The sequence below is a fragment of the Vipera ursinii genome (assembly GCF_947247035.1).
Source record: "Vipera ursinii genome assembly, chromosome: 11".
Classification (NCBI taxonomy): domain Eukaryota; kingdom Metazoa; phylum Chordata; class Lepidosauria; order Squamata; family Viperidae; genus Vipera; species Vipera ursinii.
Genome location: NC_139524.1, coordinates 17,669,700 through 17,685,064, shown reverse-complemented (window position 1 = coordinate 17,685,064; position 15,365 = coordinate 17,669,700). Strand labels below are relative to the sequence as shown.

The 15,365-nt window shown below is 47.5% G+C and overlaps 1 protein-coding gene across 1 annotated transcript in view; it reads left to right on the top strand.

Annotated features, from left to right (window-relative positions):
* The first annotated feature begins 235 nt into the window (after positions 1 to 235).
* ARID3B (AT-rich interaction domain 3B) overlaps positions 236 to 15,365 on the top strand; it is a 32,559-nt gene continuing 17,429 nt past the window's right edge. The window contains exons 1-2 of the mRNA XM_083371481.1: positions 236 to 338; positions 5,546 to 6,172. Coding sequence (XP_083227607.1) covers positions 5,618 to 6,172 — 555 coding nt within the window. The 5' untranslated portion in view covers positions 236 to 338; positions 5,546 to 5,617. The remainder of the gene's footprint in view (positions 339 to 5,545; positions 6,173 to 15,365) is intronic.

Below are 15,365 nucleotides of genomic sequence, written 5' to 3'. Positions count from 1 at the left end.
CGAAGGGATAGAGTGGCACCCCGTTCACCAGTACAATACAGCCCTATAAAAAAAAAGGCACAAGTAAAAAACCACCCTCGCAAAAGCCTGGACTTTCTGGCCTCCAGCCAAAAAGCAAACCAACCCCAAAACTAAACCGGAAGTGGCGAATGGGTCCGCCCGCTGACGCCTCTTCCGGCGCGTGGCCCATAGAGTCCCCTCCTCCCGCCCCTCTTTCCGGCCGGGTGGGGGAGGGGGCTGGGGGCGCGGCTGAGGCGGCGGTGGCTGTGGCGGGCGCCGCGCCTGTCGCGAAGGAGACCCCGCCGGAGGACGAGGAGGCGGCGGCGGCGGAGGCCGAGGTGAGGTTCGGCGGGGAAGGAGGGGGATTCGGGGCCGGGCTTTCCTCTGGAGGAGGGCCCCGGGGCGCTCTCCTGCCGCCTCCCCCAACCTGGCGCCCGCCAGACGCCTTGCAAGCGGCGCCCGCCCTCCCCTCCCCCAGCCTCAGCACGCCTCCCTACCCCCAGCCGGGCCGAGGCGGTGGGCGGGGGGATGGGAGTTGTAGTCCAGAGCTCTAGGTAGCCTTGGGTCTGTGTGTGTGTGCGCGTGCGCGTGCGCGCGCTGCAGTTCTCCCCAACCTGGCGCCTGCAATGGGTTCACCTTCTTCCCTTCCCTCCCCTCCCCTTCCACCATGTGGGGGGGAAGCTGATGGGAGTTGTAGTCCAGAGCCCTCTAGAGCAGCGTTTCCCAACCTTAGGAACTTGAAGATGCGTGGACTTCAACTCCCAGAATTCCCCAGCCAGCTATGCTGGCTGGGGAATTCTGGGAGTTGAAGTCCACGCATCTTCAAGTTCCTAAGGTTGGGAAACGCTGCTCTAGACAGCTGCAGGTTGAGGGGGGGGTGTCTGCTGCTGCTGCTGCTGTCCCCAACCTGGCGCCCGCCAGAGGTGCTGCGGTGGCTTCCCGTGCTCCTTGCCAGACCCCTCTCTTTGCTGTGATGTGAAAAGGATGGGAGTTGTAGTCCAGAGCTCTAGGTAGCCTTGGGTCTATGTGTGTGTGTGTGCGCGCGCTGCAGTTCTCCCCAACCTGGTGCCTGCAATGGGTTCACCTTCCCTCCCCTCCCACCATGTGGTGGGGAAGCTGATGGGAGTTGTAGTCCAGAGCTCTCTAGACAGCTGCAGGTTGGGGGGGAGGTGTCTGCTGCTGCTGCTGTCCCCAACCTGGCGCCCGCCAGAGGTGCTGCGGTGGCTTCCCGTGCTCCTTGCTAGGCCCCTCTCTTTGCTGTGATGTGAAAAGGATGGGAGCTGTAGTCCAGAGCACTAGACATCTCCAGGTTTGGGGGGAGGGAGGGTCTGCAAGCTCTCCCCAGCCTGGCGCTCTCCTGCCCTCCTCTCCCCTCTTTGCTGCAGTGGGAGCTGTGAGTCAAGCCGCCAGATTTTATTCATTTATTTATATCCCGCCTTTATTATTTTCACAAATAACTCAAGGCGGCAAACCTATCCAACGCGCTTTCCTCCTCCTTTTTCTCCCACAACAACAGCCCTGTGAGGTTGGTTGGGCTGAGAGAGAGCGAGTGACCCAAAGGCAGCCAGCCGGCTTTCATGCCTAAGGCGGGACTAGAACTCGCTGTCTCCTGGTGATTGGCCCAAAGTCACGTCTAAGGCAAAACTAGAACTCGCTGTCTCCCAGCGAGTTGGGACCTGGGGCCTTAACCACTAGACCAAATTGATAAGCCACAGTTGGTGATGGCAGCAAACACTCTGCCTCCTTTATATAGTGCTTTTAGTCATGGCTTATACAGTGAAGAGTATCGCCCTCTGATCCCCCCCCCAGTCTTTTGGGGAGTAAACCTTGAGCGCTGCTAGAATAAGGACTGTATAATTAATTGCCTTTTCAACCTGCTGCTAATTAAGTCCCTTTCAGTTGCCCACTATATAAAAAAAGAAATTCTTTTTTCCGCCTGTCCATCATAACTTTATCAACCTGTTACAATGAAAGAGCTGACCGTTACATTCAGACATACTGAAAAGCTGTGGATTGTTGATACAAGATGAGACAAGCCTTCAGGTTCCATGTTCCCCTACCTGCCAAACATGGCTATGAGTTTTTGTATTTTCTTTTTTCTTTTAACTAACTGCTGGTTTGAGTTATGTCCATACTTAGAATTGTGGCTGATCTGGGCCTTTGGGATTTTTCAAAGCCAGCCTGTATCATGTCACTCAGCTGTGGGTTATCATTATGCACAAAGACAGTCTTAGTGCTGGGAGGGACTATGTTATCGTAATCCTATTAATATGCAAATGTACTTCTTGCACAATTGAGGTTTCCAGGAAGCTCACTTTAGGCTGTCTGAGTTGGAATGAGAGGATGTTTGAAAGTGCACATAGATTTTCTTTGGAAATTAGTTTACCTCTTGCGATGTACGTGCATCTGGAGTGCAGGAATGTAGCTATTTTGTAGGTGGTTTTATGTGCAGGCGGCCCTCACTTAATGACTGGTGACTTAGCAATTGTGCAAAGTTGTGACAATGCTCCCCCCCCCTCAAAAGACAGTTATGACCAGATTTTGAAATTCTGATGGTTGCCATTTCCACCCCCCAATTTCAACCATCAGAACTTCAAAATCTGTCCTAGCCACCATTTGGGAGTGGGGCTGTTTGACTTTGCACGGTGGTCACATGATTGCATTTTGGGCACTTGGTAAATGTGGGGATGCTATAGTGGTTTTAAGTGTGAGGACTAGTTTAATAGTGATTTTTTTCCCAGTGCCATCATAAGTTCAAACGGTCACTAAACCAATGGTCATAAGTCAAGGACTACTTGTAATTTAAGCATGTTTCAAGTCGTGTTGTAAACCTGAAGAGTTTTATTAGCTGTTACCATTGTGGCCCTTAGAATAATGGTGGGATGGACGTTCCCGCATGCATTGAGTTGTCTTTGTAGTTTAAAAACAACAACTGTAAAATCGGGAACAATCCTCAGTGTTAACAGGATTGCTTACGACCTTCCAATCTAGTTTCACAGAGCATTCAAGAGACTCACGGGAAATTCTTGATGAATCGGTCTTTCTTAAAATAGCAGAGGAGTTATTTTATTGCCGCTGGAGATGGCATATTTAATTTTAGCAAAATATCCTATTGCCCTTTTGGAGGGTCTGTTTTTGCTAAAGCTATGCATCTTATCTCGGTTGAAGCTAAGTGTTTCTCTGCTGGCAGAGGAGCAGATACAACAAAAGCAAACCAAAAAACAGAGGGAATTATTCTTCTACCCTGCTTTGCAAGTTTGGGTTTCTCACCACATCAGGAAATTCTGCTCCAATAATGATTTCTCCCCACCCCACCCCCCAATGTATTTCCGCCCTTAATGATCGCGGGTGGCTTGTCGCCTTTCATCCTTTGACCATCAAGCTCATTCATTATTTATTATCCTCTTATTCGTTATCTCCTTGCAGATGGCAGATCCGGTGCCCTGTGGTGTTTCTAAATTAAAATTTGGGCCTAGGGGAGAAAAGTAAACTTACCTGGAAGGCAGAAGTCCCAAACAAAGGGAAAGGTGTGCCACCGCGATGGCAGAGGGTGGGGGATACCAGGGGCTTATATTTGCCTTCAAATAGTAGGCCTCGGGTTTCATTAACACTTGTTATTACATCTGAAACTCCCAATTGCTTTTTTTTTTTTTTGATTGGGGGGGGAGGGGAAGATGGCGGACAGACACTTGATCTCATAATTGCCAGCTGCAAGAGTTTGCTTGTTACTTCTTGCCAGCCACTCGAGATCTGCAAACTCACTGTAGGTTTGTCCTCGATGTACAGACGTACATCCATTTGTTTGCCGACTGAAATTACAAGGGCGCTGGAAAAAAAGGGACCGTTTGCGACCGTTTTTCACATGACCGTTGCAGCCTCCCTGTGATCACAACGATCAAAATTCAGAAGCTTGGCAACCGGCATGCATTTGCGACGGTTGCAGCATCCCCGGTGTGTGTGTGTGTGTGTGTGTGACGCGATCACCCCCTTTTGTGATCTTCTGACCAGCAAAGTCCGTAGGGAAGCCAGCTTCACTTAACAACCGTGTTATTAGGTATAACTGCCACGATTCACTTAACAACCGTGTTATTAGGTATAACTGCCACGATTCACTTAACAACCGTGTTATTAGGTATAACTGCCACGATTCACTTAACAACCGCAGCAAGAAAGGTCATGAAGTGGTGCAAAACTCACTTAACTGTCTTGCTTTGGCGCTGGGCGCTTTGGGCTGAATTGCACTGCCTATATTTTTTTTCCCTCTGGGGGTTGATTTCCACCTCCCAGTGCCTGAACGAAAACAGCTTTTGCCACTGTGAAAAGTAAAAGATGGCCCCTCGTTTGCATTGGTTTCTTGAATTGGACCGCCGAATGTTGTGTACGCCTTCAGCCACCCCACCTCCCGTTTTTATTCTAATAATTGCACTTAGACTTCTACACTCCTGCATAGGGCTTTACAGCCCTCTCTCTAAGCGGATCTCCTGGAATTACAGCAGCCTATAGAACGCGGTGGCTCAGTGGGTTAGGATGCTGAGCTTGTCGATCGGAAGGTCGGCAGTTTGGCGGGTCGAATCCCGAGTGCCGCGTAGCAGAGTGAGCGCCTGCTACTCGTCCTAGCTTCTGCCAACCGAGCAGTTCGAAAGCATGTAAAAATGCAAGTAGAAAAATAGGGACCACTACGGTGGGAAGGTAACAGCGTTCCGTGCGCCTTTGCCAGCCACATGACCACGGAGACGTCCTCGGACAAGCGCTGGCTCTTCGGCTTTGAAATGGAGATGAGCACCGGCCCCTAGAGTCGGCAACGACTAGCACGCACGTGCGGGGGAACGTTTACCTTTACCTTATAGAACAGGGGTCTTCAAACTCGGCCCTTGTATGACTCGTGGACTTCGACTCCCAGAATTCCTCAGCCAGCGTGCTTGGCTGAGGAATTCTGGGAGTCGAAGTCCACAAGTCATACAAGGGCCCAGTTTGAAGAACCCCTGGCATAGAAGAAAGCAACGAAGGCGGGGGGGGGGAAAGTTGCCTCTAGAAGACATTTCTGAATAAAGATCTTTCTGCATACCTTTCTTAGAGTGTAATGCCAGAACAACAATTGGTGGACATTGGGGCGTGTGTGTGTGTGTGTGTGTGTGTTGGGTTTGTTGTTTTTTTGTTTTCCCCTTCCCTGGGCTGTAATCCTATTCTGCTCGGATTATACAGGAACCGAGTATTTGCATAGCATGAAGAGAAAGTGTCAAAGATGTTTTCAAAGAAAAAACACGGCAGGGTGAGAGGCAGAAAGTGGTCTTGCGTCCACATACGATAAAAGTCATTTCCGAGGCTGATTTGGGACTGGGTTTTAGACGAGGAAGTCATTCCCTTTGCAAAGAAGGCTTGGAATTCAGCAAAAAACGTGAATTCCGCCTCGGCTTCCCCCCCCCCCCGTCTGCTTTTTTTTTTTTTTTTTTTTTTTTTTTTTTTTTTTTTTGCAGCCCCTTGGAGCAGGGTGAGGAGGGGGGTGGGTGGAAAGAAGTAATTCTACAGGCCAATATTTGTGTTTCAGATCCTGCGAAGGCTTTGTCTGGAGCCGCGTCCCTCCGAACTCCTTCCTCCACCCAGCCATGTTAACAACAGGATGAAGCTGGAGGCAGTTGTGGAGCAGCTGCAGAAGCAGCAGCAGCAGCACCAGCCCATGGAGTCCAGGGACCGGCCGCTGAGGCAGGTGAGAGAGAATCAGCTGCAGTTCCCCCAACAGATGACGGTCCAGCAGGCTGGCCTGGCTGCCGCGTCCGGCAAAGTGTCCAGTGGGCCCATCCTTGGACCTTCGGCGAGAGTGCCCCCTGCCCTGGGGGCTTCTCGGACATTTGATCAGAGTGCTCTGAACTCCGAGGAGGAGGAGGAAGAAGAGGAGGAGGAGGACGAAGGTGAGGAAAATTCAGAAGACGGTGATCTGGAGGACAGTGCTCCCAGGACTGGCCAGGATGCGCGATCCGCTCTGAAATACTTTCACGCTTCCAAAGCGGTTTCCCACAACCAAAGAGTGACTCCTTCCTCTAAGCTTCTCCCAGTTCTGGGGGTCCAGCGGAGCCTGCAAGGAAAGGACGAAGTGGGGAGAGAAGCCCCCAACTCGCTCTATTCCGGCCCCTCCTCTGGGAGACCAACGTGGAGGCTGGACGAGCAGCTCAAACAGGTCAGTCAAAATTTGCACACACACACACACACCCCTCCCCCCCCGGGATGCAACTGAAGCTCGCAAGTTTGGATTTTGTTGTGTCATCTTAGATGTGGCTCTTAAGCTGTACAGGGAAAGCCATGCACCGTATTTGGGCGTTAGTTTCCTTTTTTTTTCCTTTACAGGCAGTCCTCGACTTACGACCGCAGGGGAAACCACACACACACACACACACCCAAAATTTCTGTTGCCAAGCGAGACTGTGGTGAAGTGAGCTTGGCCCCGTTTGACGACCTTGCTTGTTAAATGAATGGCTGCAGTTGTTCAGTGAGTCACACGGCTGTTAAGTGAATCTGGCTTCCCCATTGAGTTTGCCGGTCAGAAGGTCGCTGTAAAAGTGGTCACATCACCCCAGGACATTGCGGCCCTCCGTAACTATGAACCAATTGCCCAGCGTCCAAATTTCGACTACCCGGCCACGAGGATACCACGACCATTGTTGTGGGAAATGGCCCTAAGTCCCCTTTTCCCAGTGCTGTCATTTTGAACTAAATGAACTGTAAGTCAAGGACTACCTGCGTGTGCCGCTTTTCACCAAGGAGTTGGTCTCCTTGTTTTATTTTCTTAGTCAGCCCCCCCCCTTGCAAGGTAGTTGAGCGAGAAAGATATGGGGGGGGGATCCTTTGGTGAAGCAGAAAACAGGGTAAGAAACCTTAATCAGCCTTTGACTGCAGCCGAGCCTTCCATAATAGTGAGCTCTGGGAAGTGAGCCACCCCTTTCCTAAGCCCTCTCCTCTACCCCCCCCTTCACACACACACACACACACACAAACGCAGCAGCTCCTTTGCATTTTTTTTTAATGAGCAGAAGTGAGAAACTTTTGGGGGCTCCTGACTGCCACTGTGAATTAGGCAAGGGGAAATGCGCATAGAAGAAAAGAAAGAAAGAAAGAAAGAAAGAGAGAGGGGAGGGATAAAGAAAGGAAAGAGAGGAAAGAAAGGAGAGAGGAAGGAAGGAAGGAAAGAAAGAGAAAGAAAGAAAGAAAGAAAGAAAGAAAGAAAGAAAGAAAGAAAGAAAGAAAGAAAGAAAGAAAGAAAGAAAGAGAGGGGAGGGAGAAAGAAAGGAAAGAGGAAAGAAAGGAGAGAGGAAGGAAGGAAGGAAGGAAAGAAAGAGAAAGAAAGAAAGAAAGAAAGAAAGAAAAAGAGAAAGAAAGAAAAAGAGAAAGAAAGAAAGAGGGGAGGGAGAAAGAAAGGAAAGAGGAAAGAAAGGAGAAAGGAAGGAAGGAAGGAAAGAAAGAGAAAGAAAGAGAAAAAGAAAGAAAAAAAGAGAAAGAAAGAAAGAGAGAAAGAAAGAAAGAGAAAGAAAGAAAGAAAGAAAGAAAGAAGGCTTTCTGTCTATATAGACTCCAGGAAGCCTCTCCTGTTTCCCCTCGCAAGTTCTGTCTGCAGTTCACACCGACAGCTTGAGCCTGGCTGAGAATAACTTGTGCTTTTCAGTGGCTGAAAGAGCCTTTGAAGTGTTGCAATTAACAAGCAGGCCGGGTGATGCAACTGGAAAGAGTATTTTGCTCCTCCTCGGTGCAATTAGGCCTTTTGGTCTACTCAGTTCCGGAATCTGCGTGTGCCTCAAGTCAGTGCACCGGTCATATTTACTACCACATTTCTGAGTTGGGTACCGCCTGCACGTTGCACAAAAGTTGCTGCGTGCAAAGGCCAAGGGGTAGCTATGTGTTGTTTTTTTTAAAGAAAAACAAAGCCACTTTTTCTGGTGCTTAAGTGCGTAATTTGCATCTGCTTTGGTGGTGGTGGGGGGGTTTCCATGCTCCTTGTGGAGGTCTAGTGCTGTGGGTGACCTTTTTTGTGGCTGTGAGGCTTCCCTTAAGTAGGTAAGCAAGCATTTCCTGCAGGGGTCCCCAACCCCTGGTCTGTGGTACCAGTACCGGGCCGCACAAACAAGCAAAACCCCATCCATGGGATGCAGGCGGCATGCAGAACCGGCCCCCTGGTGCCCAAAAGGTTGGGGACCTCTGATTTACTGGACCATTCTTAAAAGGCTGTATTGAGAAGGCAACTGAACTGGCTTGATTAATTGATGCCAAGCAGACTCTTTCACGGCTGCTTTTCCTTCTGCCAATTTTCCCACCGTATTTCCATGCGCCGTTGTTTTTTTTTGTTGCACGGTCTCTCAGATGCTGAGCACACGGAGGGACTGGTTTTTGAGAGCGGGCGCTTCAAACATCTTTTTTAAAAAAAAAAAAAATTCCAGGATATTTTGCCCTGGCTTTGCAATGAATGTCTTCTCTTTCGCACTCGGATTCCGGAATGCAGCCCCTGAGGAGTTGGGCTAAGCCCTCCGCTCTTGCTTCCTTTCAGAAATCTACAGAAACCCATTTTCCAGCCAGGCCTTTAAAAATTAATTTGATGTGCAAGGTTTTTTTTTAAAAAAAATTCTGTACCTTTAAAAAAACAAAGTTGCCTTAGAAGCAGAGGGGGACATTTCGCTTAGTGACGGTTCAAAGTTACCACGGCCGCTGAAAAAAAGTGCCTTATCTTTTTTCACACGTACCACCGTTGCAGCATCCCCCATGGTCAGGTGATTTACATTCGGATGCTTCACAGCTGACTCACATTTATGACAGTCGCAGTATCTTGGGGTCACGTGATCCCCTTTTGTGACCACCTGACAAATCAGTGGGAAAGCCAGATTCACGTAACCGTGTTATGAATTTTAAGAGCAGCGATTCCCTGAACAAACATAGCAGGAAAAGTCGCAAAATGGGGGGGCCGAACTCGCTTAACAACTCAAAGAGACATGAAATAGCTCGGGTATCGTAAAACATCTGCGGAGGGCATTCAGATCCAGGCGGGCAGGGAGAAGCGGGGTGGGATTAGAATGGAGCAGCCAGCAACATTGTGAGCATTGCCTGAATGCCTCTTTCATGGAGTTAGAAGAGGATAAGTATATAGTGTATATATAGAGAGAGTGGAAACCGAGTTTAAAAAAACCTCAATTTTACAATGCCTTCTCTGCCATGGCAATCGAGCAGGCTTTGCACTGATAGCACCGTGGGGGGGGGGGGAGAAATGGGAATTGTCTAGTTAGTAACTTTGAATAATTGTTTCAAAGTTCTACTGCAGTTATTTTTCAAATCCCTTTGAGTGTGACCACCAGCAATTGGGAGTTGAATGACAAGAGTTGGAAGGGACCTTGGAGGTCTTCTAGTCCAACCCCCTGCTCGGACAGGAGACCCTATACCATTTCAGACAAATGGCTGTCTAATCTCTTCTTAAAAACCTCCAGTGGGGGAGGGAGGGAGGAAGGAAAGAAGGAAGAATAGAAGAATATCAGAGTTGGAAGGGACCTTGGAGGTCTTCTAGTCCAACCCCCTGCTCAGGCAGGAGACCCTATACCATTTTAGTCTCTTAAGAACTTCCAGCATTGGAGCATCCACAACCTCTGGTGGCAAGTTGTGCCGCTGATTGATTGTTCTAACTGTCAGGAAATTTCTCTTTCGTTCTAGGTTGCTTCTCTCCTTGGTTAGTGTGGACCACTCACTCATTCTCTCTCTCTCTCTCTCTCTCTCTCTCTCTCTCTCTCTCTCAATTACCTGTCACCTGTTTAGGGCACCACCTCACCTTTCCCTGGCCATGTCTTGCAGCCAAACTAAGCCAGTGCTTCAGATCCAAAGGCCACCCACCCCTTGTGTACTCTGCTTCTGTGGGCAGAAGAAAATGCCAGCGGATTGCAAAACATCCTTCTCGTTTTTGCATGTTGGAAGCTTTTGAGGGTTGAAAGCTTATTCGTGTTACCGTAATTGATGTTTACGCAAGGGATATTTATACCCCACGTGTATAAATGGTGCAGTGTGGGCTACTTCGTCAGAGAAGGGCTGCGCTGAGAACAAACAGCTTCAGTCACCATCGTCAGCTTTCTAAACCCTTTCGCCGAAGGGGGAAAAACAACAACAACAACAAAAAAACAGGCATACAGGTGGTCCTTGACTTAGGATGGTCCTTGAGCCCAAAAATTTCTGTTGCTAAGCGAGACGTTAGTGAAATGAGTTTTGCCCCATTTTTTTTCCCTGCGACCTTTCTTGCCACAGTTTGTTAAGGGAATCGCTGCGGTTGTTAACTTAGAAACCTGGTTGTAAAGTGAATCTGGCCTCCCCTGTTGACTTTGCTTGTCATAAGGTCGCAAAAGCAGATCACGTGACTCCGGGACATTATGACCGTCACAAATAGGAACCGGCTGACAAGCATCTGAATTTTGAACATGTGACCATGGGGAGGCTGGCAATGGTCATAAGCGTGAAAAATGTCCCTTTTTTCATTGCCAGTCTAACCGTGAGCAGCCACTAAATGAATTACTATAAGTCGAGGACTAAATACCTGGAGAAACCTACCTGTCTGAGGCTTCATGTGAAATAATCTCTTTTTTCTGTGCCGTGAGAGGTGGGTTTTCTGGAAAATGTTGAAAGAGAAGTGTAACTTTCTGCTGTTCCAGCCGATGAAAACCCGTTCCCCTCCCAAACTCCTTCCTGTCCCTTTAAAAAGGTTTCCAGTTGGGATTGTTTGCATCAATCTCCATCTTACTTCCATCCAGTCCATGAAGCCACTGGGCTGTTCCTGGTTTCTAAGAATCTTTCCAGTTTGGCCTTTATTGAGGAGCTTTTTCCTCTGCGGGGGTCCCCATGGCTGTAAAAGAAAAGCCCTGTGTGATGGCATGGTGTCAAATTCCACACCTAGGACACCAAAGTGATGCTGGCCTAGAATCCAGATTTCTGAGTGACTTTGTTTTAAGATTCTTCTGGAAGTTAGGTTCTCTATATACACCGCTGGAGGACTTTTTATTGCTGTGTTAAAAAAAACCTCACAGGGTAATTGAATATACCTCTGATATTCCATTCTTCTCCTTCTCCTCATCATCTCCATTTTAGTCGGTTAGATAATTAAGAGTCTTGTTCTGTGCTGTCGGCAAAACTATTGTCCACTTCCGGGGCAGGGAATACAGATAGTCCTCCACTTAAAACAGTTCATTTAATGACTGTTCGAAGTTACAACGGCACTGGAAAAAAGAGACTTGTGAAAAAAGAGACTTGTGACCGTTTTTCACACTTAACGACCATTGCAGCCTCCCTGGGATCACACCAAATTTCAGCCGCTTGGCCAGTGGCTCATTTTATCACGGTTGCAGTGTTCCAGGATCACGCGATTACCTTTTGCAACTTTCTGACCAGCCAAGTCAATCGGGAAGTAAAATAATAATAATAATAATAATAATAATAATAATAATAATAATAATAATAATAATAATAATAATAATAATAATAATAATTTTATTTATATACCGCCCTTCTCCCAAAGGACTCAGGGCGGTGAACAGGGCAAGCATAAAAAATACAATACAAAAGTTAAAAAGGATTAAATATATGCCCAACTAAAAACAGTAATTACAAATATTAAAATAGCAAGTAAAAACCCCACCCATTCCCTGTCAAAACTCCCTTAACAGCTTAAAACTCCCTTAACTCCCTTAACAGCTGTCTCACACAGCAACAGAAATGTTGGGCTCACTTGTCATAAGCTGAGGACTATGAGTGCACATTTTTTTACGCGTCTCTGTCGTGTTGTAAACCCGAGCTTATGATCATGATTTATTACTTGTATGTACACTGATATGAACCGGAGACAAATTCCTTGTGTGTCCCAACCATGCTTGGCCGATAAAGAATTCTTTTCTTGCAAACCAGAGAGCCGAAATCAGTTCTTCTTATTTAATTTAAAGGAGAATCTTTGCTTGCCAGGAGTTCTTTTGAGGAACATTCAGCAAAGGCATCCTCCATCCACAGTTCGTTTCACCACCCCCGGGATTACGGTGTCTATTAATAGGCAAGGTTGACATTGGGATGGATGTCAGTCACCCATTTTGTAAGACGAGAGAAGCAAGATGCCTATTTTTGTTCCAGGCAGCCCTCTCATCCCTTAATGTCTGGGAAGAATTAAGTCTTTTGCCTGCCCTTTGTAATGTTCTCCTGTCAGGAGCTACTTAAATTTGCATTTTGCATTAACCCAGAAGGGTGGTTTGATCTAAAAATGGCTTTCTGCGTAACGTCGTTTGAAACTGATGCATTCAGAACTAAGAGGTGTCTCTGGTGTTATATTTGTTTGGGGTTGTTTTTTTTAAAATTTCTCTCTTCACTTCCCCGTTTTTTTCTTTCTTTCTTTCTTTCTTTCTTTCTTTCTTTCTTTCTTTCTTTCTTTCTTTCTTTCTTTCTTTCTTTCTTTCAAAAAACCCCCTTTCCTTTGGAGAAAAGTCAACTTATAGCCCCCTTGAACGGTTTTTTTTTCCAGTTAGTAAAGAGTACTCTCAAAAGGAAGAAGGCTGTTGAGGCTTGTTTGCTTTGACTTCCATTCAGTGTCCACCACAAAGTAATTAATGGTCACAACAGCCTTGCCGACAAAAGAGCCAGCTCAGCTTCTGAACAAGGAGGAAGCTTTGGCTGTCTTTCAAGGGGTTGGCCAAAAAAAAATAAATAAATCCTCAAAGAAACGCGAAGGGAGTCGATTTAGTTTAGTTTCTTTTCTCCCTTAACACTTCCCAAATTCATGCAGATTTATTTATTTATTTATTTATTTATTTATTTATTTATTTATTTATTTATTTATTTATTTATTTATACACACACACACACACACACACACCCTTAAAAAGCATAACACAATCTATTTCTCAAGCATTTAAAAAGCTGTCAATGCCAGGAGAGGAATCTGTACCGATAAGCTTAGCGGTGCTTTTTCCTCTTTTCTCAGACTGCGTTTGTTGTGAGACGACTGTCTTTATGGGCAACTTAATCTCAGCAGAGATTTATGCTACCGGAGCTTTTTTTTTCCAAGGCTCCCTGTTCGCTTCCAACAGTTCCTCTCCACCCACAAAAGGAATTTGGCTTGTTTCTCTAATAATCCCCAAATTGCATCTCCCACCCACTTAATTCTCTGGACTGAATTCACACAGCTCCTCAAAATAGCTGCCTTCTTTAAGAAATAGCCAGGGTTTTGTTTTGTTTTTTTTGGGAGGGGGGGGGGAATTGTGGTATAGAACCACAGCGGTACAGGTAGTCTTTGACTTACGGCCACAATGGAGCCCCAAATTTACATCGCTAAGCGAGACATGCGCTAAGTGAGTTTTGCCCCATTTCCCAACCTTTCTTGCCACAGTTGTTAAGGGAATCACGGCAGTTGTTAGGGTCGTAACACCCGTCATTAAGTGAATAACTGACCACCACCACCACCCGTTGACTTGTCAAAAAGTCACAAAATAACCTCTGGGGCAATGCAACCCTATCCTAAATACATGCCCAGTTGCCAAGCGTCCGAATTGGCAATCCTGTGAATGGGGGGGGGGTGCTGCCGCAACGGTGGTAATGTGAAAAACGATCACAAGCCACTTTCTCCCCCCCCCCCCCCAGTGCAGTTGGCATTTTGAACAGTCGCTGAACGGAACGGTTGTAATTTGAAGGCTAGAAATTGAACAAGGAAGCACGTTCTGAGCTCTCCAAGAAGAAGCTTTGTGTAGAAAGCCTCTTGCACACATCAGCCTTGGCTTTTTTTGTTTGTTTGTTTGTTTGTCCCCCGCTACACACCCCCACACACGCGTGCACAGGCAAACCAGCTTTTGCAGTGAGAATAAACGGCTCCTTCACAAAAACCCTAAAAGGCATTTGAGGAGATTCCCCCGTTGGTCTTAAAACACCCTCTTTTCCAGAAGCAGGTCCCCAAATGATTGGCAGGGTTTCTTTTGTAGAATTCCAAAATCGGAGGGGTGGGGTGGGCTGGGGGGGCTCGCGATCATGTTAGGAATTTCTAGTGTTGCCCTCAAGGAAAGGATTCAACAGGCTTTTTGCAAGTGGGGGGGCAGGGGCAGAGAGAGAGAGAGAGAGAGAGAGAGAGAGAGAGAGAGAGGGACTGCAATTGTTTTGGCCCTCTGCATTCCACTCTAATAAGATACTCCAGGTGGCTTGGGAGTAATCCTAAAATAGCTGCGGCTCTTAATTGCTTCTGTAGTCAAGCTTGCCTGCTCTGGGGAGGGGCCGACATGCTTTGATAGTTAACTGGAAGGTGCCAGCAGTTTGGGTAGAGACAAAGCTTTGGAGATGCCTGGAGGACTTAACAACCCCCCCCCCACCGCCCCGTAGAACAACACCATTTCAAAATGCTTATTTGGAGCTGCCCGTCCTTTAGAGCTGACTGGAGACATAGCTGCGTGCCCTCACATGCCGGTTTATGACAAGCGCACGGTTTATGACAAGCGCACGGGTGAATTCTACCCAATCTCGGTCAGAGACTCAAAAGAATAAAAACACGTTCTGTACTGGGACTATCCAGTCAAAATCCCAGGAAGTCAACAACAAATAGCTTGCAACCAGCTTGTAACCATCTGCAGCAACCTTCTGGGTGCCAGGGACTGGTTCCGTGGAGAGAGGTTTTTCCACGGACCGGAGGGTGCGTGCTTTCATGTGCTGCCTGCACCCCGCGGATGGGGCTTTGCTTGTTTGTGTGGACCGGTTGCTGGCATGCCGCAGCCCGGTACTGCTCCACGGACCGGGGGTTAGGGACCCCTGATCTACAGCAAGGGTCCCCAACCCCCTGAGTTGTGGATCGGGAGCAGTCCACGGCACGCTAGAAACTGGGTCACACAAACGAACAAAGCACAGACAGGATACAGGTGGTGCACGAAACACACACACACACACACATACACACACCGGTCTGCAGAAAATCATCTCTCCATGGAACCGGTCCCTAGCACCCAAAAATTTGGGGGCCACTGGTCTACAGCATTGGTGTCCATCCTTGGCAATTTTAAGACCTGTGGACTTCAATACCCAGAATTCCCCCAGCCAGCACGACTTCTGGAAGTCCACAGGTCTTAAAGTTGCCCGGGTTGGACACCCCTGGTCTACAGGATGAGTTGGGGGACAAAAGATTACCAAGGAACAAGATGGGGGGAGAAAGAAAAGGAATTCCAGTAGGTTTAGTTTTTTTTAAGGGAAGAAAAAAGCTAGAATACAAAAAGATGTGTAGGAAAGAATGTCACTGGGGGACTAAATGGGTGACGTCATTGACGGATGTTAAGGAGATATAAAGCAATTCTTCTGCCAGCTTTGGAGAAGAGCAAATTTACGTAGTTCTGTCCTGTACTGGAATGTCCTAC